This window comes from Pteronotus mesoamericanus, unplaced genomic scaffold (assembly GCF_021234165.1).
Source record: "Pteronotus mesoamericanus isolate MK-2021 breed Mesoamerican mustached bat unplaced genomic scaffold, CSHL_Meso_final scaffold_85, whole genome shotgun sequence".
NCBI lineage: Eukaryota > Metazoa > Chordata > Mammalia > Chiroptera > Mormoopidae > Pteronotus > Pteronotus mesoamericanus.
Genome location: NW_026555329.1, coordinates 9,848,275 through 9,870,944, shown reverse-complemented (window position 1 = coordinate 9,870,944; position 22,670 = coordinate 9,848,275). Strand labels below are relative to the sequence as shown.

Here is a 22,670-nt window from a genome sequence, read left to right as displayed (position 1 = left end):
AATTATGAGATGTGTAAAACGTAAATGGGAAATGCTGTCTTAACTACAGCTTATCAAAATAGAAGTTTTCTCATATTAAGCAGAATTACATAAAACACATATCACTACACAGGGACACCAATGAGAATTTATCAAGTGTTGTCAACTCAAGGGCATTTAAGATTATAAAATGTCTTGAAAAGAAGAGTATACAGTAAAAAATAAAGTTATTAGGGTATCACAGCTGACATCAAAGATAGACTTCCTGGTATTCAATTCATGTTATTGTGTACTTTCATCCACTTAAATCGGGGTTGGCCATATTACATGGCTTTCACCAATAAAATATGGTAGACGTGATGTGGGTAATGGATGAGAAAAAGTCCTGAAATCCTTGCAGGTTCTGCTCAGCTTTCTTATAACATGCCCTCTCGGGGAAGTAACATATCATGTAAGAAGTCCAATTATACTGAGATCACCATACTGTGAGGAAGTTCAAGATCCTTATGTAGAGAGAAAATCCCCCACCCTTAAAACCATCCCAGCTGAACGTCCAGGCATGTGGTAAGGAAGTGTTCTTGTATATGAAGCCTTCAGATGACTCTAAAATAGCCTCCAGCTGATTGCAACAGAATGGGAAGTCTCAAGTGAGAAATGTCAAGCTGACACCCCAGCCAGGTAGCTCAGTTTGTTGGAGCATTGTTCCAATACACCAAGCTTGTGGGTTGGAGCTCAGGTCAGGGCCCATACAAGAGGCAACCAATGAATGCACAAATGAGTGGAACAAAAATTGATGTTTCTCTCTCTGCCTCCCTCTCCCCCACTCTCTCCCTCTCTCCCTTCCTTTCTATCTCTTACATCAATAAATAATTTTTTTCAATTTTAAATATTTCATAATATTGATAATAGCTTGGAAAACACTAAAAATTGTAAAGAAAAAAAGTCACTCATTGTTTATCGAAGGAAGGAAGGAAGGAAGAGAAAGAAGTCAAGCTGAGTCCAGACTATTCAGAGAACCATGAGAGATGGTAGTTTATTGTTGTTCTAAGCCTCTATGTTTTGTGGGTGGTTTGTTAAGCAGCAATAGATAACTGAAATAGAAGCACTGTGGTATGATAGAGGCAGCCACAAAATCTGTGCCACAACGCCTGTCAGGAGATTGGGTCTGTTTACTTTCCTTGAATCAGGCCCGGCCTGTGACTGCCCTGAAGCACAGCAGGAGCGGTGCCGCGCCAGCCCTGAGGCCTACCTTTAAGAAGACTGTCAGCTGCCCCGTTGTGTCTTAAAGCTCTGAGTCGCTCTATGGTAAATTCACACAGAGACCACCTGCAGTGGCCCTGAGTCTGCAAAGACAGAGAAAAAGCCCCAGCTGAATGCCGGCATGTGGGGATGAACCCTCGAAAACCAACCAGGCCACCACCTGATATGACCAAATGATGCTGTCGATACCATATGGATACAGTGGAAAAATGGCCAGTCAAGCTCTACTCAAATTCATGACCTATAAAACTGAGATACAGCAACATGGCTATAGTTTTAAGCAACCAAATTTAAGGATGATGTATTATGCAGAAATAGATAATAAGGATTAAGGGTGTACCCAAATTTATATAACATTGCAAATTATGAATTGTGAGTATAAGTTTTAAAGCAGAAAAAAGAATCTAAATTATTGATAGTAAAAGATAAATTTCAATTAACTATGCTAGAGGAAAGGCAAGTATCTTTCTATTCTCTCTGTAGAAACTGTTACAACATTGTTGTCATGGAAAGAAGAGATCAAAGAGTAAGAAGACAAAAAAGTAGGAAAAATATGTGATAGTGTTAAATCAGGTAGTTAATTAATACAAACTATATGATTGTTTTCATCACTTTGTGAGGTTTGTAGTACTTATCATTATTTTAAAAATTTATAATTTGTTGTGTTTTCTTAATGCATTTTAGATAAATATTTACTTTTGTACCTTGTTTTGTTTTTTGCACACTGATGTTCCTTTTCTTAAAGAGCTCCTCCAAAATTTCAAAACACTGAGGTCAACAGAAGGTTTTACAAGTTTTCAAAAAGAGGAACAAAAACCACAAATTCTCATAAACAAAGTATCTGGAATCGAAATGACTTTGGGCTTTTTAACAATACTGCTAGATAAAATTTAATAGAGAAAGGCCTTCAAACTTCTAAGGAAAAATCATTTCCAACCTAGAATTTAGTATACTGGGAAACCATCAGTAAAATGAAAGAGAAGAATAAAAATATTTTTCTGACTAATGTATAAAGTCAAAATATTTACCATGCTCTTTATTTCAGGAAAGTGCTCAACAGTGTGTTCTAGTATACTTAAACTTGTGTAAACAGGATATGACTTAGCTCAGATACTCTTTTATGTCTAAAAACTGTCTTTTTGCCCTAAAATGTACCTGGTAGACTTTGCCAAAAAAAAAAAAAAATCATGAAGACATAATTGGCACTTTATGGCAGTAACAGCCAATATACAAAGCCTTCTAAAGTGAAATGACAAAGGTCACCTTCTTAGCCACATTTCCTAATAAACAATTACTCTTCTAAAGAAAACTTTGTGCAAGAAAATAAGTTCTAAAAATATATGGTTTTATTATTTTTTCTGTAATAACTTTAATAATGGAAAATCTTAGATTACAGGTATTTAGGCTTTAAATATATCCCCCCCCCAACTCTGACAATTTAATCACAAAGTAATCATCAGGGAACATCTATACCCCAAGAGTCCCTCACTCAGCCTTTCGATGCAAGTCCCCGCATACATGACAATCCTGACCTTTATGGTTATCAGTCCCTCATCTTCTTTCATAGTTGTATTCTTTAACATTCATCCTAAATACTGTCATTAAATTTTATGTTTTGAGTTTTATGTAAATGGAATCATACAATATACATTCATGTATTTCTGTTTTCTTTTACTCAATTCCATGTTTGTAAGACATCCATATTGTGAGGTAGCTGTATTTTGTTCATTTTGCTCCTGGACAGGTTTCCATTATGTGAAATGTACCATGATTTAGTTATCCATTTCAGTGGTGATGGATATCTGAGTTGTTTCCAGCTTGGATGATTTCCAGTGCACCAGGAGCTGCATTAGACTGTATCAATCTCACTTTTAGAATTAATAAACTGTTTATAGGCAAGAGACAGAAGAATACATTTTTATAAAATTTAAGAACGTTTAGTCACCTGATAAATGCCACATTTTCTTTCATTTCCTCAGACATAATGATGGCTTGTTTAAATAAACTCAGTTGACCACTCTAATTGCTCCTTGTCCTGCCTATTCTGATATATTTGGATTAATTAAAACAACATTAGTAGCTTTCCCCTGTATATGCTGAAGTAGTCATTGGACTAAATAAGTACAATACGTACTGATCTACAATACTCAAAAGGAAAAGAATCAGGACTCAGAATCAAAATAGGGTAGATTTCCAGAAAGTGTTTTTACATGTCATATAACTAGTTAGAGTAAATTAAAACTGTTGTCAATTCTCTACATTGTAACCTCATTCGCACATTGTTAACAGAGTTAATAAAGAAAAAATGGAAGGCAGGATGTGGAGAAAAAAGAGGCAAAGAGTAAGCGGATCACCACATCATTAAAGCTATTGTCACCCCTCATTAAAGTCAGCTGATTAGTGGTCAGGTTAGATTTATCTGGCCATCAAGCTGGATTTGCCCGTTAGGCCTTGGTATTGTATACAATGCTGTAAGAGCTGAATATGCCACTAAAAATAGTCACAAGAATTCAGAATGGAGATTCTAGTGCAGTATTATATAAGATAGTTATAAATATATATACATGCATATTTTCACCCCATTGGCATTATATGGAAGAGGGAAAAAGCTAGTAAAAGCAAGAGAAAACTTCGAGTTTAATTTGTGATAAAAGAAACATGTTTTCTAAAATTGAATTATGACTTGAAGACCTTTGGCATAAATAGTGAAACGTCTTGCGTAGCAAAAGAGAGACTGAATATTATTGTAGGAGGGAAAAAGGGTGTTGCATTTAATTGCTAAAGGTGGCAAAACATCAAAAACAAAAAACAGAAAACAGAGCAAGAGATAGACTTGGAAGGAGAGAGGTGGCTATTGATCAACTTCTTTGTCTTATTCTTGGCCAAGAAACTCCCTTCTCATGATTCACTAAATTTGAAAGATGGCAGATCATTGCAAAGGAAAGTTTGTGCAGCTCTTTCCTTTATTTGTCCAGGAGACAGAAAAATATCAAAAGAATAATGGACAAAAAAATGTTGTGATAAAAAAATCTATCATTAGAAATAATTTAACTGGGTCAATTTTAGTTAAAACTCTGACAAACATTGCACAAATTGGTATTTATTTTATTTATTAATAATATTTCATTGGTTAAGGAAATACACTGGGGGTTAGCTATAGCAAGGTATACTGCAGTTGAAGTGATTTAAAATTTGCTGTATCTCTGACATTTTATGTTACTATAAATTGCACGTGAACAATTTTATGTTTATTTAATTTCACATTTATATTTCTGAGACATCTAGAAAGTCTTTGGTAGGGTAGTTAACAGTTCCATACAGTGGCTTAGGAGTAATTTTGCGTAGGATTTATTGAACACAATCAAGTCCTGGTGCTGAATTACTTAAACTTGAATGATAAGAATTTAAAAATTTTTAGGTAATATCAAACTAAATCTAAGCCATGAAGAGTTTTTAAATAAAGATCGTTATAACCTGAAATGGATTACTCACATGATTAGAAAATTTCCTTCCCTGATAAAATGATGAGAACTGAAAATTTGAAAGATGGTTTGCAATGGGGCTAGAGAAATGATTTTAGGACATAAAGAAAAATTTAGTTAGGATTATTTTTCAAGAAAATGGACCTCTCCAATCTGTTGGGGGGAACATGATTGAAACCCCCACAATGTTACACTCTGACACCCGTTACAGCGTTGGTACTGCTGTTTCCAGCCAATGACTGAGCAGGGATTCTAAAGCAGGCTCAGTACAGGGAGGTGTGTTGGATGTCTCTGATATTATATCTGACTTTGGCTCAGACTCCCTGCTGGGCTTGCCAAATTTTCTTAAAACTGTACTGCAGTCTAAGACCTTTTTCCCTCCCTCCCTATTTCTCTCTCTCTCTTCTTTCCTTCCTTCCCTCTCTCCTTCTCAGAGGTCAGACCTGAAGTGTGTTCTTTTAGCTCTCCCAGCCTCCCTACAGCTCTTTCCCTATTTTCCCACAGAGATGTTTCTCCCGATAAACCTCTTGCACATCTAATCCAGTCTTGCTATCTACTTCTCAGAGCACCTGGACTAATACACAAGAATTCTGTTTGCCTTGGCTTAAAAAAAAAAAAGCGAAGAAGGAGAAATGAGTGTAGAAATTTCCTATATTGTTATGTATAAATTAAATCTAAGAAATACATGTAAAACTGATTAGGTTTAGTTTGTTATTCTTATTTAAAAACTATTCAAAGGAACAGTTTGCTTAAGGACCTATTTAAAAAATAAATTTCAATTATCCATTATATTGGTTTTATGGACATATTTATTGTATAAACATAAAAGTTCCTCCTCCGCTTAACGAAATACACAATCTTTTAGCTTAGTCTCCATGTAACTCTCTGAGAAGAACTACAGTCCAATGTTCTATTTTCTGTCTCACATAAAAAAAGGCAATTTTTCAGCAAAGGGGCAATATGGAGACATAATATGAAAAAAGGGCATTACCTGTAATAGATTTTATTTTCCAAAAATACAGTATATCCTGTCCTATAGGCTCCTCTGCAACGTGGCCTGTAACGTGCCCATCAAGCGGTGATGTTGTGTGCTCAACTTGTGTGTTCCTTGGACCAGTAGAGAATAATAGAGGTGACCATTCTTGGATTCTGTGAATTGATATTTCATATTAACTTTGGAAGATTCCTTACTATTATTTCTTTACATATTTCTTCTGCCCCATTTTCTTTCTCTTCTTCTGGGACTCCAATCACACATGTTACTTGATTGTGTCCCATGGATATCAGATGCTTTAATCCACTTTTCACTCTTTTTTTCTTTGTGTTTTAGTTTGAGTAATTTCTGTTGAACTACTATAAAGTTCACATTTTTTTCTGCTGTGCCCAGTCTATTGAAATGACATTAAAAAAAAAAACAACTCTGTATTTCTCGTTTCATTTTTTTCTAATATGTTGACCTTTCTGCTGAAATCCTCATATGTTCCTGTGTGTTTCACATTAAGCCCTTTAACACATTGATCATGTTGAGTCTTCAGAACCTGTCTGATAATTCTAACATCGGGGTCATTTCTGGGTCTGCTTCTGTTGACCATTTCTTCTCTTGACTCTTATTTTTTCTTGGTCATCCAATTCTTCCATAATTTTTGATGTGTATCAGATAATGTATAAAAAAGTTGAGACTGAAGTAAATAACATTTACCCTCAGAAAGTAATAAATACTTCTTTTAATAAATTCTGTCAGGCGGTTACTGTGGGTGCCTAAGTCAATCCAAGCTGTAGTTGAGCTGGCTCGGGATTTGTTAAAGGCTTAGTTAGATTCAATTCATTCAATTGGTTTCAAATATTTCTGAGGGCACTATCAAGACTTTCCTCTTACAGGAGGGAGGTCTGCATAGAAATCTCTGTGCTTTATACCTCAGCCACCAACTTTCTGAGCCTTGGGAGGTTTCTGTGCTTTACAACCTGGTTGTTACCTTTTTATTCTCTAGGGAGTATTCTTTGATCTCTATTTTTGTCCTTGGCTCTAGTCCTCTCTTGTGAGGTCTTTTCATATCCCCAGCCTTGAAGGGCTCTTGCAGTATGCCATAGAGGAATTTTTCTCTTCTGCAATTCCCTTAGCCTTTGGCAGCCACTGCCTTAGGTACAGACCAGGTTAAAGTCCCAGACTGCTTTGTAGGAGTTTTCTCATCTTTCCTGCGCTGAACCCAGCTTTTAGCTACTGTTGTGTACTTGAAGAAGGCCTGTGTGCACCTTCTTCAAGTTGTGGAGGGAGCACTCTTGCTTGGGGAGCACAGCCTTGGGGTTTATAACCCTTGCACTGAGTGAAGGCCCATGAATTAGAGTTGACAAGTAGTTGTAAACTCCCTTTGTAGCTGGGGCTCTTCGTGTAACAAAATCCTTTGTCTCTCTGATTCCATCTTGTTCAGTCCTGCTTCTTCTTAGTCTTCCATATAGACTTGCTGCTTGAGGCTTGAGGAGATATGAAAGTATGTATCGTTTATCAAAGATTTGCAAAGACTTCCTGATTAGACTCACATCAACTAGCACAATAGTCCTAGGACACCTGCTTGGCCCCTATAGATATCTGATCTATAGTCAATCACCTCTTGCTCCTCCCATTTCCCATTCCTTTGACATAAAAGAAGCCTAAACTCTGTACTTTCTTAAGATAGATTTGGGGGTATCACTAGGGCCCCCATCTCCTCAGTTGGAGCCTTCTGGATCAATAAAACTTTTTTACTTCAAACTCTGACATTTTGAGTTTCGGCCTTTTGAAGTGTCAGATTGGTTAACACTTGGGTTATAAACTGTCACACTTGTCCACATGTGAGACGGCTAAATGGTCAACTAGTTTCTTTTTATCTCTTTCTGTGGCAATCTTCCTCCTACAGCCAATCCACAAGAGATGAAAGCAACTGTCGGCTTTCTCTTCCTAAGAATGTCTCATTACTTCCTGGACGTTAGGTCCTTTAGATGTCTTTGGGGCCTCAGTTCTCTGAAAGGCTTTTTAAAAAGCTATGATTTTGTAGTTTATCTAGCTCCTTTTTAAAAACCTTTTTTCCAAAGATTTTATTTATTTATTTCAGAGGGGGGAAGGGAGGGAGAAAGAGAGCAAGAGAAACAGTGTGTGGTGGCCTCTCACGTACTCCCAACTGGGGACCTGGCCTGCAACGTAGGCATGTGCCCTAGACTGGGAATCGAACTGGGGACCCTTTGGTTCGCAAGCTGACACACAGTTCACTGAGCCACACCAGCCAGGGCAAGCTCCTCATTAGCATAAGTTAAATAGTCTTTTGTGAAATTCTACATCCCAATCCTAAGGAGAAATCCACTGTGTTCATTTGTTTTCTTCCCCCTCAATTTGTTGTAGTTTCTGTTTTCTCTATTAAAGGCTACAACTCCTATCCACTAAAGGTCCTGGCTTCTATAACTGCTCCCTTAAGTTGCCCCTCAGTCTTAAGGGAAATTCTAAGTACCTGCTTTTGCTAGGTATGAGCAGCTTCACCATCTGTTGTTTGCTTCCTTTAACCTTGTTGATACTTTTGAAAAGAGTCCCTTTATTAGGCTCTTCTTAATTATGCTATTTGATGAGCCATCTCCTTCCTGCTGGATCCCTGACTGAAAGGTGGCATTTCTTTGAGAAAAAGAGTGAGATTAAACCCGCAGGGAGATGGTTGAGAGTATTCGAAGAAGACAGAAAAGAAATTGCCATAGTTGGTTGAATATGTTGAAGTGATAGCAATGTTGGTGACATCCAGAAATGGGAAAGGGAAGAATAGATCTCCCTGCTAATACTTCTTTAGTAAGCCTTTGGCTTTTAAAATGGAAATCAAAGCACCAAACTATTGTTTGGGATAGAGGGTCATTTCCCAGATGTATAGTTCCTCTTGGTGTATAGGATATACACCAAGGTATATAGGAAAGGTTAACGTGGAATACAAAAGCTAACGAGTGAATAGGGCCTTCTTAATATGGTAGGGTTTTGAGAGGTTAAGGAGAGGTAAGAAGAGGGCATAGAGAATTCCGAGGAGACGAATTATTTTAATCAGCTGCTATATTTTATATAACATATATTTAGTATTTGCTATCATAGTTTACTCAACATGAATTCTTAGGTTCCATGTATCCATGAAAATGCCTTTCAAAAAACTTTTTTTTTTTTTTTTAGTAGAAGGTACTTTGAAATAACAAAACCTTTATTGGTTTATTTTAATGCCTGGAACATTTGTAGGTATTCAAAATTGTTAGATCTACTAATGATAGATGTCATTATTTGAGCACTTACCTTGTGCCAGGTGCTGTGCAAAAAGCTTGACACAGTTTTAATAACTCAATTTATAGACCAGGAATCTGAGGATACTAGACGCATTTCTACAGTAGACAATAAAGTGATAATGAATTGATTGAGGTGAAGGCTGTCATTTAAAAATTTTCAGTTGCTTGTGAAAAAAATCATTGAAATTCAGGATTGGAAGACATGAATAATCTCTCTTGATTTTCTTTTGTATGCACGTATTCATAAGTTTATTAATATTTTGCAAATCCCTGTAGGATAAATCTGGCCTGACAGGAGTCACAACTACCTTTCCTATTTTCTGAGAGATTTTATACTCTCCTTTTATCCTTTCACTGATTACTTTCTTTTCATTTGTGTACACTTCATTTGCTGCTTTAAATATCTGACATTCATTCATTTATTGATTTATTTATGACTTCCTTCCTTCATTAATTCAAACAAGGATTGGTGCTTCATTTTAAAATCTCATTCAAAATGGTGCCACGTCATCCACCAGGGCCGACAACTGCTAGGTGCTGTCCGGTTTTCTCCTAGCCAGCGCGGATCTCCATCGAGCTCCGCCCTCTTCTCCTCACCTGCTTCCTGGAAAACCACAGAGAGACCAAGTCACACGCTTTGGCCTGCGGCTTCCTCCCCCTCGCCCCAGGGCTGCCCCGCCCCTCCCGGATCCCAACTGGCTGAGCTCATTTATTTGCATATTTCTACCTTTGTTCCCTGCTGGCGGCCAATCAGCGCGCGGGGCGAGGCGGGGGTGCTGGGCGGGGCTCTGGCTCCAGCTGCAGCGGTCGCAGGTTCCCGAGCAAGTCAGAGTCGCCGCGGGCGCGTCGCGCGCTGCTACCCCAGCCTCGGGCCCCCCACTGGTGTCCGCGCTGCCTCTAGGGCTCGCCCAGGCCCCGAAGGGAAAGACAAAGAGGCTGTCCGGGAGCGTCCCCCGGAGCCAGATTTACCTGCAGTGCCCGGAACCACAGGCTTCAAGATGGTTTGCGGGGGCTTTGCGTGTTCCAAGAACTGCCTGTGCGCACTCAACCTGCTCTACACTGTGAGTATCCCGAGCTCGTTCTGGGTTCGGGGGCTTTGCACCTGCTCGATCGGTGCTCCTTGGCTTGCCTGCCTGGCCAGTGACTGTCTTCATCCCGCGCCCCCTTCACGTCTTCCCACGCTTTGCGCGTCCCGGGCCTCGCCATCAGCCCCCAACGACGACCAGGAGCCGGCGCTTGTCGCAGTATCTTCCTTTCCCTTATTGTTGAAGCCTCCGTCTTTCTGGCTTGCTAGCTTGTCTCTGCCACATTGCTCTACCCCGCCCCCTCACCCACTGCCTTGTCTTTCAGTTATTTGACCAGTCCTTCCCACTTTCCTCTTGCTGCCTCTTCTAGTACTCGGCTCTTGGCTTTCAAATCCATCTGGGGCGGGTTAGGAGGCTGGAGAGCCACTTTAGGTCTGAGGACAGTTTTTCAAAATAGCGTAATCTGAAACTGACAAGGTGGCATGTGGACCCTGTGCATCTAGGTTAGCTCTACGTGCTGCTGTGATTTTAATTGAGGCCACAGAGGAGGTTCACAGGATATCCGCAGCTTCCGAAGTTTGTTTTGCACTTACATAAAGGGATGCCTTTTTTGTTTTCTCGCCAGTTTTGCTCATACTGGATGCTTTTTCCATATGTCTCCTCTCTTATCAATAGCCTAACTCCATTTTAAACGAAATCTTCCAGTAAATACGCGAGCCTCCACCCAAGTTATTTCTTTCCCTGCCAACCAGCTTGTCTTTTAGTTTTAACGCTGCAGTCTCTCTCTGATTTTTGAGGCGCAATTCTGGGTGAACAGGAGGATGCGAGGGCAGGTTGCCTTTTATTGATTGCCTACCACATCTCAGACTTGACATACGAGATTTTCGTTCGTCATACTGACATCCATCCCAGGCAAGGGGCATTGTTTGAATCCATAAGATAACAGACCAAAATGGGTCTTAATAAGTTTACATAGCTGGTAGCTGGTGAGTCAGGAGTAGAACCCAGGCCGTGAAATACAGATCTGTCCACAGGCTTCTCTACCAAATGAAACTACGTCTTCTGTCATCATCCCTCCATCATATAGCCTTGCCTCCTTCTATAAATACACCTGGCGTTTTGCAGCAGCCACCCCTAAAACAAACCCAGCTCTCTTGCAATAGCAGAGAGCTAGGCCATCTGTGCAGGCTTAGGTTACATCTTTGGAATGGAGAGGCTGCCTTGTGGTCACCAACAGGAGAGAGAGGCTGGGTCAGTTTACCATTACTTGTCCTTTGTGTGTGAACAGGGATGCAAAGCTTTGAAGGCAAGAGAGAAGCTGGAATAAAGTATGCTTTTCTTGGTGGATAGGAATCTAAACAACATGGTCACCGATGGTAGACTTGGGGAAAACAATTCTAGAATAGCTACCTTGTGATACAGCTTCTTGTAATTGGAGAAACACGACAAGCCTCAGATTAAAATCCACCTTTGTCTTACCTGTAGCATGCTTATCACATTGATTATTTATTAAGTAAATGCTGACCAGTACTCCAGGTCTTTCCTTTTATTAGCATGAATGATCTGCTTAGAACTTCAGATTCTTCATTTTGTGCTCTGACCTTTGCCATCCCACGATGACTTAGTCACCTGTTCACCAGATACTTAACCTTGTAGTGTCTGTTTATACACAGTAGAAGGTCTACTTTCCATAGTTACTTGACTGAGGTGTCTGTATTTATGTGTAATATGTATATTTTTAAAAAGTTGACTATTTTTAAATCTAGTTCTCTTGCTTTCAAATGATACCCTTTCTAGTTGTATTTGTTGTGTATCAGGAAAGCAAGTAGAAAGGTGATTCTAAAGTAACATCAAGGCTTTTATATCGGTTCTAAATTATTGAACTTCAAAGTATATTCTATTGATTTAAGAGCTATGCAGTAAAGAATAATTGGGAATTCACAGGACTATAGAAATGGTTAGCCTTTTAAGTCCTAGACTTTGTAGCAAAAGGATATTTCTTAAAATGAATTAGTGTCTACTTCTTAAACATTGTGAACAAGGTAAAATAATTTCAGCAATTTAAGTTGGAGATGAACAAAAGGTAAAAGTAGGACCAGGTCTTAAATAGATGCTGAAAATGTGCCATGGCTATTATTACGATTTTGTATTTTTCCTGCTGTCTCCCTCCATATTTTAATGAGAAATGTGAGGTGGTCGAGGGGGCTGTGAGGTTGAAGACTTGGGAGACATTTCTTTTTCAGGCAAGAATAGGAGGACCCTTGATAGGTTCCAGTCCTACTTGAGTCACTACCGCTAAATTAGGCTCAAAATTGCAGGATTAGAACTGGTCATTTCTAAAAGTGGTTAGTAAAACCAAAATTGCATACGGAGTGGCAGGGGTAAAGGCAATGGCCTGCCGCATCATCTCTCTCTGGTGTTGAAGCATTTTCTTGAGGAATTTAGGACTCTGACTCAACCAGTCAACCTGTCCCTGTACTCCGACGGCCTGCTAATAAGCCTGAGATTACGGCAGAAATTCTGATCAGTCCAGAAAGCATGTCGCTAAAATAGGTTGGAAGGAACGTTCCCCAAACTTCTCATGGACATTTGATTACTAGAAAAAGGTGCAGTTGTTTTTTGTTGTCATTTTGGTGGTTTTAATGAATAGGATCCTTAGTACTGAGCAACTTTAAATGCAGTGAATACAAACAGCTTTAAGTATGGGAAGGAGGGGAGAAGCTAATCTCATTGTGCACCTTCATGGTGTTATAAGGAAGTCAGTGATTTGCTTCAGAATGTCGAACATTTAAAGGAACTGAAAATTTCTTCTTGAGTACCGACTATGTGCTAAGCACAGCTCTCAGTCTAGGAGTACAACAGTGAACCAAACAGGGCTTTAAAAGCAGTATGTTTTATTAAGCTTCTCTTTTCTTTACTGTATTTCCTACATATGATCTCAAGAGCTTTATTCAGTCTATAAACATTTGCTACTGGGTGCAGTTTGCTGAGAACTGTGGGAAAGAACAAATGATATCAATACATAGGCGAATACCTATCCTGTGAAGACAAGGTCTAGATGAGATGCAGGGAGTGGGAAAATTAAATGCTGTATATGGGAGGGACTGCCCCAGGTGACATAACATTTAGGGTAGATCGTGGGTTAGAGAAATGAAGAAATGTAGAAATAACATGAGTCCTTTTTTCTTTTTTTTACAATGTTGGATAGAAATACAAATTAAAACTATTTTGGGAAAATGGTTTATTTTATTTTTAATTGTTTATTTTAAAGTAATTTTGGTGTAAAATATTTTGACTAATAGTGAAAAACAACTTTTTAAAATTATACTTAGTGATTTGTGGGGAATTTTAGGAAATATGAAATAAATGAGGTATTATAGTATGTATAAAATTTTGAAGATTTATAACATCTCCTTGTGTTTCTTAAGCAGAGAAAAGACTTTTAGGAATTGCACTATTGAAGTTATATGTAGATTATATATGTAGTTTTAATTAAGAATGTAAGGAACAGAAAAGTTAAAATGCGCTCTTAAAACTAGGAAGGCAATTTCAGGTTTGTATTTTTGTGTCCTTTTCCATATTAATTCTGACTAATAAAATTTTTCTGTTTGTTTCTGTTGATTTTTTTCTTTTCCATTTTTTCCATACCTTTGAGTGCTTTGATAAAAATCAACATGCAGATCAAAAGTTATACTGATTTCTATTCATTCTAAGATACATATTGTAATATCTCTGACATTGGGATTGACTTAAAATAGCTAATCATGCCATCTTTATCAGATAAAAATATATATCTGTGCAATCTACAGGGAGAAATAGTACTGGATTCGAGAAGAAAACTCAAGTTTGAATGCTAACTCTACAACTTGCTTGAAATGTAACCTTGGACAAACAGGTTATTTGAGCTTGGTTTTATTTATTTGTTTATTTTCCGTTATAAACTGGTGATTTTTTTTACTCTTCCCTTAGGGGGTTGTAGTGAGGATAAAATGGGAGAATATGGAAAAATGCTTTGGGTGGACTACAGAAAAGAAAATTACATTGTTACATCTTAAGCTGGAAAAGTTCAATTATTTTAAATTTTTAAATTTAAAGCTTGCATGTTATCATAAAGAAAATTTAAAACTGAGGATTTCTAACACACTAAGGCTAGTGTTAACTCATGTGGGCTCTAGGGAGACGAGTTTATACACTTGAAATGTTAATATTAATCTTTCAGCTGTTAAAAAAAGGACTGAGATGTGGTAGGTATAAAGTTGCAATGATTCACCTGATTTTTTTTTTTTTCTGAGAACTGTTCTGGTTATTAGAATGTTCTGATTTTGTTCAATCTCAACTGCAAAATAAATGAAAAATCCTAGTACCTAAGCCAAAGAAAAACTTATTCCTTTTCAGGACTTATTTATTGCAGTTGCTTTTAAATTTTTGCATTTAGCATTTCTCAAAATTCTAATCATCATCTTCCAAATTATTCTTGTTTGATATTTTAGTATGTAGTTAGGTTTATGTTACTTCTCTGTGTTCAAACTACTGAATGAATTTAAAATATGTAAGTGGTTACTGAATATATACTTGCATTTTGAATTTTAAAGTGATTTATTATTTTCACAAGATGTTGTGCTGATATTTATAGTCTAACTCTGTGCCAATTATGTTTGAAAATTTCCCAATTTTGATTTAAACACACACTAAAAAAAATGTGCCATTTATGCCATTTCTCATTTGAAATGCTATCGACTTTTCACAAAGTTTAACTACATAATTAAGAGGCATTTCCAAAGAAACAATTTTGGGAAAAATTGTATTTCAGCCCATGTTTGGAAAGTGAGATATGAATATCTTAGTGGCTTAATTTTACAAACAGTTTCAGGTGGTTTAAAAGTGGGCCATTGTGTGCCCTGACTGGGTGGATCAGTTGGTTGAAGGGTCCTTCTGTAAACCAGAAGGTCGCAGGTTCAATTTCTGGTCAGGGCACATGCCTGGGTTGTGGGTTTGAAGAGGTGCCGATCAATATTTCTCTCTTATATTGATATTTTTTCTCCCTCTCTCTCTCCCTCCCTCCCTTCTCCTCTCTCTAAAATCAGTGAGCCTGTCCTTGGGTGAGGATTAAAAAACAATTCAAACATATTTGAATTGCTGGAGAGAAAAGGCTGAGTTTCTCTCCCACCCCTTTTTTTAAATCACATTTCACCTGAATTCATCCTCTAGGCTGTCTTATCATGGTAAAATGAATAATCCAAACCCACTTGTAATAATGGATGAAACTCTTCGAAAATACACCTGAATTCTTTAGCATGCCATTCAGGATCTGTCACCATCTGCTCCTCCCATCTGCATCCCTTTATAGATTTCAGCCACAGAGGATTCCCACGCATTTTGCCCTTCCTTGCCTTTCTGTCTTTGCTGATTCTCTGCCACAGCCTATAATGCCTTGCTCTGTCTTTGTAAAGTTACTCAAATAGAGCCTTTTCTTTCTTCAGTCAGAATTGTTTCCTTAAATTTTCATTTGAGAATCTTAATCCTTGAATACAACCCCAGACTATTTAATCAGGATTCAGGGAAAGGGGAAGAGCAGGTAATGTTTTTTTGAAGCTTTTTTTTTTTTTTTTAATAGCTTCCTAGCTAGCTATAAATTACAGCAAGGATAGAGAGCCTGTGTTGTAAGATTTTGTTTTATTTTGGCTTTGCCATTGACTGCACCAAACTCTCTCTATTGTAGATAGCTGTGTGCTTGCTCTCCCTCCAGCTAGACTACTGACTTTTTGTCAGCAGAAATCACAGCTTCCTCTTTGTTGCATCCTTCAATGAGTAGTGTTTTTTTCTTTTTTTGTTTGTTTGTTTTTTGTTTGCTCGTTTTTTAATGCAGGCTCTATACTCTCTGTAAATACTTCTTGAAATGAATTTGCAGAATTGGCAACCCCCGTATCTAATATAAATGTATTATCAGATGAACCCAAATAATTTTCTTTTATTCAGCCTAATAGTAAATGTTAATAGAGCATCAACAGCAGTGAACAAAACCAGACATCCTGCCTTCATGGATCTTCCGTTTATTGGCAGGAAGGGGAAATATATGATAACTGATAAGTAACTAAATTTAATATCACAGTAGAAGGGAAAAAAGCGCTGGGGAGATCATTGGAGTCAGGAGAATGAAGAGTGGTGGGGCCAGGGGCGGGATGAGGACACAGTTTCCTAGACGGTGTGGTCAGGGTTAGCCTGCCTGGATCAAAGACATGGAGGAGAGGAAGGACAAGTCTCTGGGAAAGGATTTAAGGTAGAGGGTATGGCCTGTGAAAAGAGCCTGAAGGAGGAGTATTCCTGGTGTATGCCAGGGACAAAGAGGAGTCCAGCGTGACTGGGACAGAGTGAGCTCGGGGTGGAGGGGCAGGGAATGAGTCGGAGAAGCTCTGGGACTCAGATTAGAAGGGTCTTCGGAGTGCTCTAAGGACCTTGTGCTTCATACCGAGTGAAATTGGACCTGATTTTCATTTAACAGATTGTCTGGCTAGTGAATCGTAGATGGCGAACGTGGAGGCGGTGAATCACTTAGGAGGCTGTTGCAGTAATTGAGGCAAGAGGTGCTGGCAGCTCGGACCAGGATGATAGCAGTGGTAGTAAGAGAAGTAGTCAGATTTTGGATATCTTTTGAAGATGGGCTAACATAATTTCCTAATGGATTGGAATGCAACATCAGAGAAAAAGACAAGTCACACATTACTCATGATTTATGGCCTAAGCCACTGGCAGGCTAGATCTGCTATTAACGAGAATGGGGAAGACCGTGAGTGGAGCAGGTTTAGGGAGGAAAATGAAGGGTCCGGTTTTTGATGGGATGCCAATCAGTTACCCAAGTGGAGATCTTAAGTAGCAGTTAGACTAACAACAATGGAGGTCGGGCAGAGGAATAGCCGGAGGCATAAATTCATGGAGCCATCAATATACAGAGTGGTATTTAGGGTTGAGACGGGATGAAATGAGCAAGTTTGTGAGGATAGATGGAGAAGGGCAGTGGTCTACGGATTGAACAAAGGATGCTTTTATCATAAGGGCTTTGGGAGACGAGGAGGAGCCAGCAAAGGAACCTGAGAAGGAATGGTTGGTCAGGTAAGAGGAAAGCCTGGTAGAGTTTGGTGTTCTAGAAGCCAAGTGCAAATTGTTTTAAGGAGACAGAATTGAACGTCTGTGTCAAATGCTGCTAAGTAAGATGAGGACTAAGACTTGATACTTGAATTGATCAGTGAAGAAGCCATTGAAAAGAGCAATTACCCTTTTATTTTTCATATTATAGACTATGTGCCTTTCAACAATAAAGGCTCTACCTGAGTGCCCAGCGCAGCCCTGGCATATGGTTGGCGTTTAGTTACTTGAATGAAGGAATCTCTGCAGGGCTCTTCTGCCCGTAAGTCCACTTGTCACCCATACTGCTCCGGAGACAGAGATAGAGTAGGTGGGGAGTTTGTTGGCAGCTGTGGATGCCACCTCACACTGGTTATCCTTGGAAAACGAGAGGTCAAATTCCCTTACTTTCGACTCCCTTTGTATCATTTCCTCTCAACACTTACTATGTTCCATGTATTTTGGGCCTATGAGTATAAAATAATCTGCTTGGCACCACAGAGAACATAAGAAAAATGTGTGACAGAGGCATGGTAGGCCTCCAGTGTCATTTGGAGAATGAAAATGAAATGAAGAACTAAGGTCTTGGCATAAACACTAAATTTCTGGATGTTTAGCAATATCTAGATTTATTTATAAAATTTTCAAATTGCCAGCCATCCAGACGTTTGGCACTGTAGAAACACATGCTTGATCTTCACTGAACTTTTCTCCCGTATTCCAATTAGGCAGAAGTTCAGAGGGACAGTTCAGTGTTCAAGTATAATTCCTCGTTAGGAATGTTGAACCATTTAGAGGGCAGATCGTCTGTGGCCGTGTTTTCTTTATATGTCTGTGGATGCTGTTACATTTTGGTCGGGTAGTCCTTCCAAATCTTACTACTGTTTTAAATCTCTTATCCTCCACTACCACCAGAATATCTCTCTTGCCTATGTGCTGACAAACCTTTTTTTAAAAATCCTCACCTGAGGAAATCTTTTTCATTGCCTTTTTTTAGAGAGGAAGGGAGAGAGAGAAACATCAATGCAAGAGAGATGCATCGATTGGTTGCCTCTTGTATGCACCCGGACGGGGGATTGAACCCACTACCTAGGTACGTGCCCTGACCGGGAATCAAACCCTCAACCTTTTGGTTATGGAACGATGCTCCAACCAACTGAGCCATACTGGCCAGGGCTGACAAAACATTTTTGACTCATTTAATGACAGAATCAGCTCCAGTGTTTTCCAATGTTCTAGATTCCTCTTTCATCCTCAAAGTAATTCACTTACCCTAGAGGAATTTGTACGTTCAGGAAAAAGAAATGTAGCTGTTGTAGAAATAATTCAAGTCTTTCTTTGCTTTTGTTTTGAAATGTGGATATTTGATGAAGTAATGAAACTCCCATTTATAGGTTACGTAGAGAAAGAATAATCTGGAAGGAAAATCATTAGGTTGGATTTCTTCCCCGCAAATATTGTGTAAGTTAGTGAATAAATATTTGCCGGTCCTTAAAGCATGGTGAGTGATCCAGCATATATTTTGAGTACCTCTCCTGTACCAGGCACTTAGCCAGGTGCTAGGAATATCAGGTCAACACGTGCCTTGGTTGTGTGGCACTTAAAGCGTAGAATTTGAAGAATGCCTGGAGGGGCAGAAGAGTGACTCAGGAATTACCTCAGAGGTAACCTGGGCCCTTTGCACTCTTGGATTTGTCAGCCTGGGGTTGGACTTTGTGCTAAGATTAGAAACAAAAGGTAGCCAGTGTGGATATGTCCTGATGTTATTGGCTTTAAGAAAAAGACCATCAAAGATCATGATATGAGGAATAGAGTCCAGCTGCAGGAAACAGAAACCCAGTTATTGCTGCTGGAAATACTAAGCTTTGTTATTTTCATATAGCAACATGTCCAAAAGTAGGTAGTCCAGAGCAAGTGCACAGTTCAAACATGTTATCTAGTCCTAGTCTGCATCTCTTTTCCTGCGCCATCATCCTTGGCATGTGACTTTCTTCCTTGTCACCAAATTACATCTGTAACTCTAGGCATCATGATTTGTTCTATACTGCAAGAAAGATGATGCTATAAGAGGCTTTCCTTTAGGAAGTTGAGTCTTTTGAGCGGGGAGGGGGAGACAGTTTAACTGAGGTATTACTGACATGACAATAAGTTGCCCATTAAGGTATACATTTGATGAACTTTGACATACATATATACCTGTGAACCCATCACTGCATTCGAGACCTTGAAAATATCCATCACCCTGCAAAGTTGAGTTATCCTCCGTTTAATCCCTCTCTCTGCTCCCAGTCTGCAGTCAACCACTGACCTGCTTAGCGGTAAAATTTAGGCTGGAGTTTAATTTGGTAAGATAGGGAGGATGTTTGCAGAAAGAAGGTGGCCTAGGACATTTCTGCGGCTCATTGGTTCCCTCGTTGTTTTGTCCTTAAAGTAAGGGGTTTTAGGGAGGTCTTTTCAGCTAAAAGGGAGTGCTTCTATTTTTAAAAAGCCCCTTGACGAGGTGAAGGATTTAGAGTTAGTTAGGAAGGTGGTCACAAGGGGGAAGGTAAACAGAGTCAAAGCAAATTGGCAGGTATTAAAAAATTCATGGTAAGTGCTTGCAAAATAGAACTTATATTAACCAGGCTTCTTCATGGGTTATAGATGAGTTTAAAAAAAAAAAGTACCAGAAAGGCAGCACAAAATCTTAAATATGATTGGACATCCAGTAGTTGGATCATAAAGTATGACTGGATCAAGGGGCTCAGGAAAGGTCCAGACTCTCTTGCTCCTATTGTTTTCAGCTCGCCTTGTCTCTGCTTAGATTATTTTTGAGCCTAGATCTTTACATGTGCGAGATGGCAGAATCAATTTTAATTGTCCTTACAGCTTGCTATGCCAGAGGACCCCATTTAAAAAAGTCCCTCTGTGTCCCTGTATCATCATATGGGACGCACTGATTGACCCTGTCGGTTTAGAGACCCGTCCCGTGGATCGGTCCGTCCTCATGGCTTGGAGGATGGGCGCCCACACCTGATTAGGCCTAACTCTTGCGACTTGTTGCCAGTTGTGATGGGAGGGCCCAGTAAGACACCGTGATTAAGAATTTGACAAGAAATGTGTGTGCTGGCTTGTAAAAGCAACTGATGTCTGCCACAGAGGTCGCTTTTCTGGGCAGCAGTTGGTTCTTCTATTCCTAAATCTGAAATATTCTGGCAACTTCTTTATTATTTGAAAGTGTTATTATAGCGGTTTAATATTTCAACACCTACTGAAGCTGGATTATAAAGAACATTATGCACAACATACAGAGTCCGGCAGAAGTAAGGCCTGCTTAAGTGTGGTTGGTAGGGTAATAATATGGGTGTAAAAATTTATAGTTTTAATTTAAACATTTCATCTAAAGTGTCATATGGTGCGGTTGAGTATGAAATTGTTATGGTACAGAATTACATACATGCTTATGATTTTGTAATAAAGATTTTGTAATAATCAAGGGCATCATTTATGCCGGACCCTGTATTTTTTTTTTCTTTGTTCTGTAATGGCATTGCATATATAAACCCAAAAGGTGCATACATACATGTTTCTTAGTTTTAAACAATTCTGTTTGCTATTGTGAGCTCAAGGATAAAGGCTCTTTATGCTGAGTAGAATTTCTTGCCCTACCACAGGCAATGCATGGCACTTGTGTGTAAATGAAGGCATATGTAACAATTTCTAGGTCAGGTAGAAGACAAATAAAAAGCACAAAATAAATATGGTAGTTGACTAATGGAAAAGTCGTGTGAGTTAGAGGGGTTTATTGTCCTTTGATCCATGACTGGGCAACCAGGTCTAATAAGGAGTAAGTTAAAGAGATACTATTCAACTGCATCTCAGTCTGGTGACAGAGAAAACACTATGATTTCTTACTCAGTATAATAATTGTCTTTAGTATTATATATCTCAATGTTTAAAAATATTTAACTATATTACAAAACCCCAAAAAGCCACAGTTCTGCTTCTGTGTCATTGGGCATGTTTATTCTGATTTATCACCTATAAAGTGACGGGAATCGATGAAGGTCAATGGCTGTAGCTTTGTGCCTTGCTGTCCTGCTCTCTCAGGAGCCTTGACTGACAGTTGCTCTGTCCTCCCTTCCAGGGTCCTCGTTGTTTCTCTGCCCTCATCAGGATCCATAATCTTGCTCTGATTTGATTATAGGTCCTGTAATCTGTCTTTTAAAAGCTCTTTTTATGATTCACTTTTCCTTGTTTTAAAGAGAAAACAGGAAAGGTCGCCACTTCCTGCTCGTAAAAACTTTGCTATCAACTAGTTAACAGATCCATAATCTGTTTTTATCAGTATTCAGTCTGAAAGGAAGGAAACTATTTGTCATAGGTCTAAATTTATTTTCCATTACAATAGTCTAAGGAAACTCTTGTTACTATTGAACAAAAGATTCTTGTAGTTTCTTTGTCTACCAAGTTCTAGTGATAAACAGAGGCTTTTAAATTACACACTTAGAATTAATTTTGTTGGAATTAATTGGAATTAATGATGTTTAAATCACTAGTTTGGGAGACTTCATTTTAATCCCTTTCTCTTCAAAATTACAAACCAACCATAACATATAATTATCACTACTCAGAAATAGTTTCATTATTATCTATAAAAGGTTCCTTCATAGTAAAAGTTAAAGAGACACTGATAATTAAATGTACTGAAAAGCATATCATAAATCTTCAGGTTTTACTTCTAATTTAAAAAGTGAATTATGACTACTTGGGGGATTTTTGTTACAACGTGTTGGAAACACCAGCCCCATATAAGAAAATATTTATGTTGTTTTCATTTTTTAAGTTAAAAAAAAAAATCTAACATTGTGGAGGGGAGCTTATCAGAAGATTATTAGCTCAAATAAATTTATATTTGGCCAGTTTCACTGTTGTAGTAATAAATTCAAAATTTGTTTTGGATTGGTCATTTAAATCTACCTTCTCTCCCACCTTACAAATGAGAATGTATATTTGTGTGTGCGTGTGTCCTTGGGAATATGAGAAGGGGGTGTTAGGGTGGTATATTGTTCCCCATGTAAAAGCACCCAAGTGTGATCGACCTAGAGCTTTGCTTACTGTCTCAAACAAGTGGAGATTCAACAAATCGTTGCTAACGGACTGCAGGTATATACTACCTTCATTTGAAAGCCTTCCTTTTTCCTAGAACAAATTATAGGAGAGAATGTGAACAGTTGAAGATGCACAGATAGGAATTAATGTGAAATATTTGAGAGCCCAGTAAGATCTTATTTTAAGTAGCTGTGTTTGGGGAACAGTGAAAACGAAGGCTTGAGGAGGAACGCTGGACCAGTTTACAGTGGAACGCAAAGCAGAAGAATTTAGAATCGCTGCCCTAGTAAGAAAGGGCTGTTACATTTTCAAGGCTAGTTTCAGGCAGAAAATGTTTCGTAAGCACAGAAAATGGTACGGTAGACTCTTGTGAACAGAACAGCGTAATTTCACAGATTCCAGTGTTGTGCTGCATCTCTTTTTTAAGAAGTTAAGTGTT

General features: G+C 38.6%; 1 protein-coding gene across 1 annotated transcript in view; it reads left to right on the top strand.

Moving 5' to 3' along the window:
• Positions 1–9,810: 9,810 nt before the first annotated feature.
• TSPAN13 (tetraspanin 13) overlaps positions 9,811–22,670 on the top strand; it is a 34,110-nt gene continuing 21,250 nt past the window's right edge. Inside the window, exon 1 of the mRNA XM_054564512.1 lies at positions 9,811–10,057. Coding sequence (XP_054420487.1) covers positions 9,995–10,057 — 63 coding nt within the window. The 5' untranslated portion in view covers positions 9,811–9,994. The remainder of the gene's footprint in view (positions 10,058–22,670) is intronic.